At 40.6% G+C, this 12,805-nt stretch overlaps 1 protein-coding gene across 6 annotated transcripts in view; it reads left to right on the plus strand.

The window, feature by feature from the left end:
* Window positions 1-12,805, plus strand: part of ARNT2 (aryl hydrocarbon receptor nuclear translocator 2) — a 96,499-nt gene that overhangs the window by 58,912 nt on the left and 24,782 nt on the right. For all 6 annotated transcript variants that reach the window (XR_009419408.1, XR_009419409.1, XM_059482056.1 and 3 more), the window contains 3 exons: window positions 5,937-6,013; window positions 7,945-8,079; window positions 8,903-8,977. Coding sequence is in view for 4 of the 6 variants with exons in the window: in XM_059482056.1 (XP_059338039.1) it covers window positions 5,937-6,013; window positions 7,945-8,079; window positions 8,903-8,977 (287 nt within the window). In the remaining 2 variants the exon portion in view is untranslated. The remainder of the gene's footprint in view (window positions 1-5,936; window positions 6,014-7,944; window positions 8,080-8,902; window positions 8,978-12,805) is intronic.

Consider the following 12,805-nt stretch of genomic DNA (forward strand, 5'->3'; position numbering starts at 1 on the left):
AGATGTAGGTCAAATACGATTTTGTTTAGCCTGAATGAGAATCTTGCCTCATGTTATGGGATGTTTAAAGAGATCTGACTCTTCAGGGGTGTATGTTGCTAATACAGAACTACAGATGCATGAACTCATGTCAGCACTAGATCCTGATGTTGGCAGTGTGTGCCCTTCAGCCACCAGTTCTGCAGGACAGCAGCTTGGGATTAAAAGGATCTTCATACCAATGGCCAGGTATCAATCATATTGCAAATCCCAGTTGGCAGTAGTGAGGTCTTTTTCCCATCTCGACTCTTCCAAAACTGTGCTGCTTATTGCTTCATGAGAAGTTTTTATTTCACTAGAGGTCAAATGGGAGTTTTCATGCCCAGTGCCTCTGTGTCTCTCCAGTGTTCTGGTCTGTTTCCAGAAGGAGGCTATATCCTGGCAGCCTAGACTTTGCAAAGACAATCCAGGCCACCTCTGCTTTCCATTCTCAGAATGCATTCTCTTTACCCTTGTGGCTTTTCTCTGCAGTTGTTCATATTTTCACTTCACTTCTCAAAATGTAGGTCACTGGCACTACACATTCTTATTTCAGATGAGATTGTATCCATCACTAGATGGATAACACAAACAATATTTCCTGTCTTGCCTGGCAGTGTAGGACTCAGCATCCTTCTCTTTTGTGTGGTGCATCCTGCAGGCATCCTAAGACATCTGATACAAATTTTTATGTCTTCCAGGTTGCCTTTTTCTCACTTGTCAACTTCAAACCTTGCTTTGAATTGTGTGATATTTCAATTAGTAATATCAAGTTCCATCCTATTTCTGTTGGTTTAGCTTATGACTCTTACTGTTCCCCAAGTGCATGCTTATGCATTTAGTAATGTTGGATTTCATCCCATTTCTATTACTCCACTCCACAAAATCACATGGTGCTCCTTATGATATCCCAGTGCTCCTCCATAATGTTAATGCCTCCTAACTAATCCTTAGGGATGTTTTTGATTTTGACAGCCTTATGTGGAATTTCATTGGTCTTTTATGTTACCATCCAAATTGTTACTTCTATTAGTCATGTCTGGGTGCCTTTTCCAGGGAACACAGAATTGAATCAGGGCCTTTTTCATGAGTGTTTATTTGCCTTCCTGTTCTTCCCCACTTTGTGTTGGTGATTGTCATGTATCCATTGACTTTCAAAGTTGATGGGAAGATCCATAGGCTGAATTGTTCGCCTGTATGTTTGAGTAAATAAGTGACAACAACACTGCATTTGTTCTCATTTCCAGTGGTAATCCCACCATAATCTGCAAAGCAAATGAGATAACTACAGCAGTAATGGAGTTTGCCAAGGCTTCTCTACCCTGTAATAAAATTACTTTGTTGAAATCAGCAAGCCCTGCATGGTCTCTGGATTCTTGGGAATAAATGGGCTTGTGCTAAATCACAACTGTTTAAACATTCAGTGATCAAAAAGATAATTTTCATTTATTTTTCCGTTGCCAAGTGGACACTGGTATAAACTCCAGTTCTTTTTCTTTCAAAGCATACAGTGTGGCTTATATATATATGTGCACATGCCACACTGCATATACAGTAATATAAGCTAATATACAGTACAAAGATAATATTTCACAATATTATCAAATACCTTTCATCTGTACTTAGTCTCATTTGTTTAGTACTTGGTATTTTCTCTTTCTGGGTTGAATTGCATTGTCTGTGGCCAATGTTCAGTTTTTTTGGTCCCACACTGAATAAATCAGTGTTGATACAGAAGCATCAGGAGAAGAACTGCTTTGTGGTCATTATTGGTGGGATAGACTATTTGACAGTGCTGCTGCAGGGAGGAGTCTGCAAATCTGGAGTAATCTGAGTACTTCAAACAGGTGAAAATGAATAAGCTACAGACAGCTGGTGGTGTAATTCAAGGGCTGGGTTTGTTGTGTTATGGCTCAGGTCTGTGTTCAACATGACAGCACTGGCACATCCAGCCTGCCTTTGTGGTTTTTCTCATTTGTGTGGAGCAGCAAGGCTCATGTACTGGCAGACTGTCTTCAGCCCCTTCTTCACTGAGAAAGGGGAGACAAAACGGCCTCAGTTCAGGCTGTGTGTTAAGGGTCTGTTCATTTTTCTCCACCTGAAAGACAGGTAAAATTAAGATCAAGTTTAAAACCAGGCATGTGATACCTACACACTTGTATCCCCATATGCTGGCCTCGAGCAATGAGGTGTAAACTTGGTGTGGAAGTCAAAGGAAAAAGCAGTCAGATGTCTCAGATGGAGGTTCCAGCCAGTCATGGTGTATGTTTGGCTAAATAATGAGAGTGTGGGTTGGGTTATTTGGAATGTGGTAAAAGGACCCCTGGTTTGAGGCTGGCTGAGCAGCAATCCCAGCCTTTGTCCCTCTGTTCCCAGCAAAGCTGCTCAGATGGAACTTGTGATCCTCAGCCTAGACAGTGCTTCAAGTTCATAACCAGTCATAAAACTGAGAAGTGCTGACCTTCTCCTGGTTTTTTTTTCCTGTTTTCAACTTAAGCAATATTTAATTTTCTATTTTTTTCCCCTCTATATACCTCATTCCTGGAAGGAAATGAGTCTTCTCTGGTCCATATGATATTTTCCTAATAGGTTTGTTTTGCTTTCTTTTTGTGGCATAAGATTTGGTAGAGAGAGAAGATAAAGTCTGTCAGGAATTTGGTAGTTTTCTGGAAATCAAAGCCAGCATCTTGCACAAAAGCACATAATGAAGCAAAGAGAAAGATACATATTTTGAAACTTCAAATAAAGAGTCACAGAATAATGTTAAATTCAGATAATGTTGAAATCTTTTTTTTTCTCTTTAGTTAAAAAAGAAACATTTTAGTCTTCCAAGTCAGACTTACGGTAACATCTTAACCACAGCATGCCAAAGCTGTTAGGTTATTTTAAAGTTTTGGCCAGAATCTGAACATTTGTGCAAAGTACTCCCTCTTCCAATACAAAACAAAATAGTTGCTTGAATATTCCTTGCAGTGCTGTCATTTTTTAAGGCTTTATTTATTTTTCTAAAGAGTGGTTAATTTATTTTTTATTGGGACTTTTCACGAGATTTTTATCCTTAGTATGCTGTCCACAGCCTTTTTTGTGAAAGCCTTTTTCCATTGTTTTCTGTGAGACATAAAGTCACACAGTGTAGTTCCTTCCCTGGCAAGTAACTATCAAAAGTAATCTAATGGAGACACACATTATCAGGGGATTGCTAGCGACCACTGGACACTTAAATTCCATCTTTTTAAAGAATTATAAATAAGTTCTTTTTTAGTGTAATGAAATAAAACCATAAACGCACCAACGCTGTTCTGTGTCTCACAGAAGATGTGGGGCAGAAGGGTAGAGAAAGAGAGCAGAAAATGAATATGCAGAAGAAAGCAGAATATGCTTTTCTGTTTTTAGAGCCAACTGGAAGCTCATTGGGGAAACTAAAAAGTTCTTTCTGTCCACACCAACACACAGTGTTGTGCTGTGGGAAACTGTTTGCTAGTATAAAGAGCACTTGGAAATTAAATATAACGTCTGATTGCATTCTATTTGTGATGCTCACTTGCAGCCTAGCTGTGCCAGTTGTTGATGTGAACTCAGGCAAGCACAGCACTGTATTTATTATTTTAGAGGGGTGTATATTTGGTGTTGAGAAATAAACCCTCTCCCAGGATTACACATAAAGAATGTGAATAATTGAAGGATGTTTATTTTGTTGATGCCCCCTAAAGGTCAGTTTCGTGGCTGCTTTCCTCCAAGCTCTTACAACATTTTTTAGAGATAATGATGGTACTTGGTGCTGCTAAGGAGCAATATTGCATTGGGTTAAGAGCTGGACAAAGTGGTAGAAAGTGCAGTGCACATCTTCATTTACCTGTCCATAATGGAGTGTGTTCAATAGGAAATGTGCTAAAGCAAAAGTAAATCTCATCTACAAATAAAGACACCCAGAGCCGAATCTTTGAAAATATCAACTGAAGAATAAAGAAAATAATTTCTCTCTGTGGAATGCTGCCAGTAATAGCACCTGTATTGCAGAGAAGCTGAAAATCTTTTTATCATATTTTTTCTCTAGGCACTTTGGGAAGGGGTTGATAATCCACTGGGTCATGTATTGATTAATTCCAGGCAGATTGATTTTTATTCATAGAGGGTCTTGTGGCATAACCCAAGTAAGACATTTTCCATTTTGCTATACAGACCAAATATAATCCATCTTGGGCAAAAGGGGAAAAAAAAAAGATGAAAATTAGAACAACAGCCTCCCTTTGTCAACAGGGTGACATCAGAAATAATGTTTCTTAGCTAGGTTTAATTTTGGAGGTTGTTGATGTTACTTTGATTTTATTTGAGCAGTAGCAAGTATGGACCAAGTTCCTAAAATGGTAATCACTGTTGAAAGCTACAGAGAAAAAAAAAGATTATGCAAAGTGGAAGCTGTCCAGCTGTATCTTTGCTGTCCTTTACAATACTCTCTGCCACTAAGGAAATGATTGGAAAAAGCTTTTGAGGTCAAGGGAATATATTTTAAATGTGTCCTTCTCAAATGAAAAACACAATTTGAAAGGGATCTTTTGGTTAAGGTTATCCAACTGGAATGCTTAGAGTTATGTCCTTAAAACAGCACTTGTTAGATGAGATAATAATGCTGCTCTTTTTTAAAGCTCCCTTTGATAAAATTCTAGTTATCAGTAGGGGGCTGCAAATAACGTTGTGCACCCCAGATTGTGAAATCATTGCAGAACAAGTTTCAGTACATTATACAAAAGTATGGGGCTATTTTCTTTCATACTTGGTGTATTTTATTTTATTGTATAGTTCAGTGAAGACCAAAAAATACCTGTAAAATGCTGTTTGGATACTGATTGTCAGATAAGATTCAACTGTTTGGATACAAGATAACATCCTCAGAGATTACTCCAGTTCACTTAGCAGCATTTTTAGTCCTTTTTCAGAGGTGTCATTTACGAAAGTGGTGTGCTGTCATCATCTGGACTGTCCAAAGATTGGCTTACACTGGGGATTATACATTTCCAAAATAAAGTTGTTTCTGAAATGGTAGCTGCTTTGCAATTAATTTTGTTAATGCTTTGAAGTGCCTCTTAAATGATTCACTGCCTGTTATGACTGAATTCCTTGAAAATCCTTGTGAAAGAGTTTACAGATCACTTAAAATAGGTCAGTGGTGTCACTCCTGGAAGACGTTTTTCAAGAGTTTTATACGAACTTGGTATCTCAGTGCTGGAGTTGGGAAATAGCCTTAGCTCAAGGCTTAGCCAGCAAGCAAGTAAACAGTGCTAATCTAAATGTTCCTATTTGTGTAACACTCAGATGGAAAATAGTACACATGTATGTTTGGAAGCTGTTCCTGTGTTTATAGTAGTTACTCCTGTTACAGAGCAGTGTTAGCAAAGCATCCGCATTTTTTTCAGTCTTTCAACGTAACCACGCAGGTTTAGTCCATTATAGAAAAAAGTAAAACCAGCTGTTCAGTATGAGCACAGAATTAGTGATTAATTTAGACTGTGCCTTGTTTTTAAGGCTCATTATAAAATATTATTCACAAAGAAAACTGAACATAGTGTGCCTTCACCGACCATGTTAAGTGACGCCGTGGTTCCATAACGTGCTAGTGGAGCAGCACTCATGGAAATGTTACTGTCCATCTTGATGTATAATGGAATTTTAGTATCTGCTTTGTCTTCAGCAGCCAAAATTGCTGCTGTGGGTTCTGTGTATACATGTGAGGTATGTAGCATTGAGAACAACTGAGAAGCATTGTCTGATCTGAACCCAGAAATAGTGACTGAATCATAGAGAAGAAAATGAGGTTATTTTGTAAGATTTAGAGCATCTACGAAAGTACAGAGCCAGGACAGCAGCATCTCTGTTTATCCCAATTTCCTAATTATAACAGTATTTGTCATTGTTTACTCCAGGAATGACTATACCAGAAGAAGATGCTGATGTGGGACAAGGTAGTAAATACTGCCTCGTGGCAATAGGAAGGCTTCAGGTAATGCCAGTCTTTCTATATACAAACTATTTCTGAAACCATCCATGATCATTGTTCTGATGTGGTTATGAAGTGTTTTCCTACTAGATTGTAACTTTTAACATGCCTCCAGTTTATAAAGTGTCTTGATGTCTGTGCAGTCAGTGACTTCTACCAGCAGGGCAAAATGAAACTAATTTTGGGGCTGGATATGTGTACTTAGTCCAGTAACAGCAGCAGAGATGCTCCTGAAGATGAGTGTGCACAGACCTGCCACTCTTCAGTGTGTGTAGGGCTGGGGTGCTGGAGGTGGTGAGAAATGTGGCAGTGCAGGTGCTGCAGGTGCTGGGTTAAAGTGACCCCAGAGCCAGTGATATGCTCCCTGCCATTTTTCCAGTCATTCACTCTCTGACTAATCAACTGCTTGAAAAACTGTGATTGCAGGAGCTATCCTGAAAATGGTGAAGATAAAGCAGTCAAGAGGCACTCCAGAAATCATAGCTTTATTCTCAGCGTGTATTGTGTTATGCATTCAGATGAGATGTGAGCTGAAGGAACTGGGAAAATAAAATTTTCCTTCCTTTTTGTGCAGGTGGTTGCAATTGTTGTAGTACATTTCTGAGCAGAGTTCAGAGCTCTGAGCTAAAGCAACCATGGTGAATCTCTTTCCCCACAGCAGGGAGGACAGTTTTTATCTTCCTGGTCTGGGAATCCTGCCATGGGTGATCATATCTGAGCCTCTTGCATGATCCCCTGCACTCCCTGCCATCTGCTAGGAGGGGATCACTCCTCCTGACAAGGTGGAATGACCTTTTCACAGGGGCCAGACCCATCTTACCTGAGGTGAACAGCCTGCAGATGTTAGCACATCTGCAGAGTGGCTCTCCATGGCCATGGCAGAGCTACACAAGTACTGCAGCATGGGTTTCAGGTTTATAATGCTTTCATAATTAAGAGTAATATATTCCACTAATGGAAAGAAGAACGTTATGGGGATTCATGTGTTACAACTTCCAAAGAGAAATTATTTCCAAGTAATGTCAGGATGTCTGTTACGTTAGAGGAGCCATTGTGGTATGTGAGGGCAGGCAGGAGGAAGCTCTGTGGTGGGTTAAGTCAGAAAGGAGTCAGGGTGCACAAATTAAAAACTCTTGTTCTCTAGCAGCAAGTTGAAATCTTGCATATGGTGAGCTGGCTAATCAGCTCTGAGTTAGCAAAAAAAAAGGAGATTTTGCTCATTTTGCATTGTTGGCAGAGATGGCTCTGGAAGATGTAAAAAAATCAGTGGTCTCCTTTACACCTTCAGTGGGAAAGAATGGATATGAAGTGGCCTGATGGCACAGATTTCAGATTGAAAAATTGAATGGATATGAAGTGGCCTGATAGCACAGATTTCAGGCAGAGAGCTGAAAACACACAGTTCCCTCTGGTGAGATTTGAGAAGTATTCAGAGAACTGTGTTTTTCATTATGAGCAGCCACTTCCTGGTCTAATATCCCCTACCTCAGCCTCTGGAGAACTTGGTTCAGATTCTGTAGGTGTTTCAGGTGAGATTCATGTCACCTGAAAGGTTAGGTAATGGGTTGGTTTCCTATCCTAAGATAAGTGGACTGCACTGTCCTCTGCAAGTCATTCATTCTTGGTTGACAGAGATAGGATCCACGATGCCTGATGTGCTGCAAAGTGAGATGAGTCCAGCTGGACTTTCATCCTCAGTATATCCCCCTTCCTGGGAACCTCTGGTGTGTTTGTTCCTCTGCTGTGCTGTTAATCCTCAGTAGATGCCATGGGGTGAGATATTTGCCCTGCAAACCGGAATAATGTTCTGCCGTTTATCGGCGCTGTTGTTTTATTTTACTTCCTTCAGCTGCTAGCAGTGTGCCAGCACATTCTGTCCTTTAGCTGTGTGTCAGACATGGCTCTGGGTGACTGGTGTGGCTCTCTTGCCCTAGGTGACCAGCTCTCCTGTGTGCATGGACATGAACGGCATGTCGGTCCCCACGGAGTTCCTGTCCCGGCACAACTCCGATGGAGTCATCACCTTTGTGGACCCAAGGTGCATCAGTGTCATTGGCTACCAGCCCCAGGTCTGTGGCCACTGGGATTGTGGAGAATGGGTGGAGCTAATGCAGAAAATGCCATGTGAAAACATGAAGTATTTGTAGCTGGTAATTCATACATCGGGCACTGAACGCTGTTTGTTTTCCTTTGCTGTCCATCCCTCTGCGTGGGGTATCTGTTTATACCTTTAGATCTGATTAAAATTCTAACAGCAGAGTGCTCTGAACCTTGCACAGCTTTCCAATGAAGACATTTCTGTGACAGAAAGTTAACAGTGCTTGGAGAGAGTTTTAGTCCTGTAGACCTTTGATTCTGCCAGTCTCTTGAACAGTAAGCAAACATAATTTACAGCATCTATTTTCCTTCAGGCTACATCTGCTCCTCTGAACAGGAGGCTAGTACAGAACTGAGTAGAATAGTAACTGAACCACAGCTCTTCCTCAGATAACTCCCAGCAGTTGCAATTCAGAGGCAAAAGTAGTTCCTTGTTCATTTGCTTATTCATATTTTTTTATTTTAAATTGCTTTATAAGAAGTGTTTTTACAAAAATTAATGCCATAAAATGAGCTGTAGTAGCAGATGTCAGTCTTTTCAAGACACCATTTCACAGGTATTAGAAAATAACTTCAACTTTTGTGTAAAAACATGGGGCATTATGCCTACAAACCTTGTTTATATGGTTCATTCCTGATTAACTGAGTAATCTCGTTCAATGTGATAGATCTTGTGTTTGCAAAAATGACTTGTAGGTCTACATGTGGATTTCTGTTGTATTTTGGGTTTTTTTATAGGTCTCTTCCAGTCTTGAACTTCTGTGTGATTTTACATAACTTTATGTTTTATTCTAGGATCTTCTGGGGAAAGATATTTTAGAATTCTGCCATCCTGAAGACCAAAGCCATTTGCGAGAGAGCTTCCAACAGGTACTGTGTCCTGCTCCTTTTGTTCCACACTTTATTATTTTGTCCACAGAAGTAGTTTTTATCTTATTTTATTTTTATGCAGGAGAATAAGTGGCAAGATACAAAACAATTTGTTGGTCAGTTATCAATTGGTTAAGCTGCATAATAAATGGAAGGAGGGGTTGACAGTATTTTCAGAAATAAATCTTCTAGTTATATATTTGGTTTTTTGCTGCACAGAGTGAAGTGTTTTGGAGATGCCTGTGTTGATTTCCCTGTGTTAAGTGGTAACCAAAATTATTTACCTTCCAAGATGGGCTGTTGATTTGGAAGTAGTTACATCCCTCTGTGGTGCTGGATTGTTTATAACTGAGTTCTCTGCTAGCATAGATGATTTGCTTTTTCATGTACCTAAATGGAGTTACAGCACTTTAGATCAACATGTAATTTGGCCCTTTTTCTCTGTTAGAAATTGAAATGTACAGGGAAGTAACAAAAGAAATACAACATACAGGAGGAGTTACTGGTTTAGATTCATTTTTACCATGGGCCACATTTACATCAGCTGAATCAGTGACATTTATTCCATTGCAGAGCTTGCTGTTTCAGCTTGGTCTGGGCCATGCATTAGTAGGGCTTTCCCCAAGCTGTCTCCTTATTGCTGGCTTTTCAGTGCCTTTCCTGCTGCACCAGAACACCCAGCACAGGATGTTTAACCTATTGCTGAGGCTCAGTTGATCTAAGTGGCTCCAGATTTTCCAGCAACAGCCAATAGCTCAACCAAGTTGTGTTGATCCATCTTGCATTGGATGCTGAGATGTATTTTCAGCTGTGAAATGTGGATATGAAGGGACTTCTAAGTAATTTGTATAGCCAACTGTTTGTTCAGGCATGGCATGCACAGACAGAGCCTCTGGGGGAAAAACAATGAAATGCTGTGTCCCTAGAACAGATTGTGAAACTGAGGTTATGGTCTCTGCAGAAGTGTTGGAGATGGTGTCAGATATTCGTCCTCCTGAGCTGTTTCTCACCATCCCCCCTTCAACAGGGACTATCACAGCCCCATGGCCAAGTGTGGCTCCAGTTCCTTGCACAGACTGAGTGCAAACAGCAGCCTTTTTAAATTCAAGGTGTTGATTTACAGGCTGTGAGAGTTCAATGCTTTAAACAGGTCACCACATCCAGAACATCTCCTGTGCCCCTGCTTGGCTGGGGATGTGATGCTGCAGCTGCATCCTCCTGGCAGGGTCTGTCACCAGGAGCCAGCTCTTCTCTCCTGCCTGCCCTCCTCCCCACCTTCCTGCTGCCTTGGTGCTGGCATTGCTGGGAGGGCTGAGGCCCTGATTCCTTTTGCACAGGACTCCAGCTTTGGGCTGGTTCAGCTCCCTGCACTGCTGCCTGATGGCATCAGCGGCGCAGGAGCAGTGAGAACACATATGGTGTTTGTCAGCGGTGCCCAAATGATTGATTCCACTCATCTGTCCAAGGGACAGTGACAGAGAGCTGCTGGATAATGGGCTGTCAGACATCCTCTGCAGGGAATCCCTGCAGTGGTTGCCTGGCTCTCAGCAGGGCTGGCTAATAACCATTGCAGTTAATGACCTGGTCCTGCCCGTGTTCACTGCGAGGGAGATCAGGCTGTCTCTGTGTCCCTGAACTCGGCTGCTGGGGACTCCACTGTCACCACTCACTGCTGGGCATGTGCAGAGAGTGATTTGCTGGATCAGGGACCTGCATGGCTTGCTTAAGGTCATACAGAAAGACAGCAGGAAAAAATGCAGTTAGAAATTAAAGTTCCTGCTCACTCAGTCTATGTCCAATCTATGAAAATAGTGTGTTGTTTCCTTAGCAGGCAATGCCTTCTTGCATGTATTTTTGTTCAGTACAGTAGCAGTGTGATTGGGGCTGTTATTCCCATCATGCAATAAAAGACTGAAGTAAACAGTTAAGCTTTGCACCAGGTGGTTTTTATTTCCGAAGAATATAAGAAAGTAAAGTTCAATCATTAGCTTTGAAATTTTTTGTGCTGGTTTGTTTGTGTGCTCTGTATTAAGACAGTTCAGGATTTTCCCACCAGCAATCTCTCTGCTTTATATATTATTACAAAATTACTGTTTGCTTAATCAGGGTTTCAGGGTAATAGATCACTGCCATTTGTTTTACTATTGTTAGTTTGGACTTAGAAATCTCTTAATTAAAAAGGTAACTGTGATTCCAAATAAACTCTTTTTTTGTTTTCTTAAAACCTGAAAGCTTGACACTTCTTTTTTGCTGACAGTATCAGAACCAGGCTGGTGCATAACAGAAGAGGGAGGGAGGGAGGGTGGGTTTTGCAATTTTTGGTCAATTGCCAGTATCTATGTCAGAGCTTTATTTCCTTGGGAAGATAAATTCATTCATCAGGGTGGGAAAAATCAGGCCAGAATAAGACAGTCTCAAGGCTAAGACAAACAAATACAGGTTAATATCAAAGGGTCCAGTATACAGCTGTTGGATACCCAGTAGAATGCTATTCAGATTGCACACTCTACACCAGCTCTGCGGTTTCTGCCCTGGGTGTGGTAGTAGAAAGCTGCTGATAAAAGAATGTTGTCCAGTGAGCTCAGAAAAACCCTGTTAAAGCATTAAAAACCCCCAACAAAACCAACCAAAAGTCATTTATTTCAATATGTTTTTGAGCTTTCCGGGGCTTTGCTAAAGGTTTTGTCTTCTATTTGCATTCTTTCCATTTAGTCCCATATCCAGTTGATTAATTTGAAGTGCAAACCTCTGAAAAAAGCAGGATTGGAACATTTTTCTTAATCTAATTGCTTGTCAATGAAGACAGAGGGTAAATAGTGGGACTTCTACTTTTAGAGAATACAGGCTGCAGATAGCTAATAAAAAGTAAATTCCAGATGTTAATGATTAAGAATCCACAAGATGTGGCATTTATTTGCCGTAGACCTTCCCTTTCCTTCCTTGAGGCAACCCTGAGGTAGCCTGGTGGAAAAGCTGTAAAATATAAACAGAGATAGGCCAGGTAAGTGCCAGCTGAATGACTTGAAACCATGGAAGTTTTCTTCTGGCTTAACCCCAGATTGTTGGATAACACATGAAATGCAGTTGCAGGGCCAGTGTGAGAAGATTGGTTTGAATGTCCTTTAGTTGGCTGCTTCTTAATCCTCACCTGGTGCGCAACTGTTGACTTGAGCAAAACTTCAGTTACCAAACTTAGATATTTGAATTTTTAGTTGCAAACGCATAACCTGTGCAGGCAAGGAGTTTATACTGTTAAAATGGGCAGTGGCTTATCAGTGTTCTCTCCATTCAAACACTGGCTCACTCTTTTAAGCCAGAAGCAAGTGATTCTTGTTAGCAATTTGCCATCCTAGAGAATCTTTTAATATGTTTGGGGTAGGGGGGAACCAATGCCCGGTTGTTTCTAGAAAAACAAAAAATAAACACCACTGTATTTAAGCATTGTCCTAAATTTTGCTGCTGATTTTTCACATATATTAATTGTATAGCTGGGTATCCAAGCAGTCAACCTCAAAATGGCTTTTCTTGTAGGCTTTTGTTTAGCTGCAGTGATTGGCTTATGGTTTACAGATAAACATTTAAAAGATCCTCAGCTTGGTTTCTGTCAATCTCTCGATAAGTGTTGCACATTAAAAGATTTTTAAAGTTTCTGTGTTGGGATAACAGCACAACCTGATGATTGTCCTGAGTCTGTATCCTTTTTCTAAGCAGGCTGGAAATTGGCATTTTATGTGACAAAGCATGAGGATTTCATCCTGAAGGAGATAGCTGTAAACATGGATAGGATTTTGCGTATTCTCTCCAAATTAAAAATTCCTCTGCTGTCCC

This window comes from Ammospiza nelsoni, chromosome 14, assembly GCF_027579445.1.
Source record: "Ammospiza nelsoni isolate bAmmNel1 chromosome 14, bAmmNel1.pri, whole genome shotgun sequence".
NCBI lineage: Eukaryota > Metazoa > Chordata > Aves > Passeriformes > Passerellidae > Ammospiza > Ammospiza nelsoni.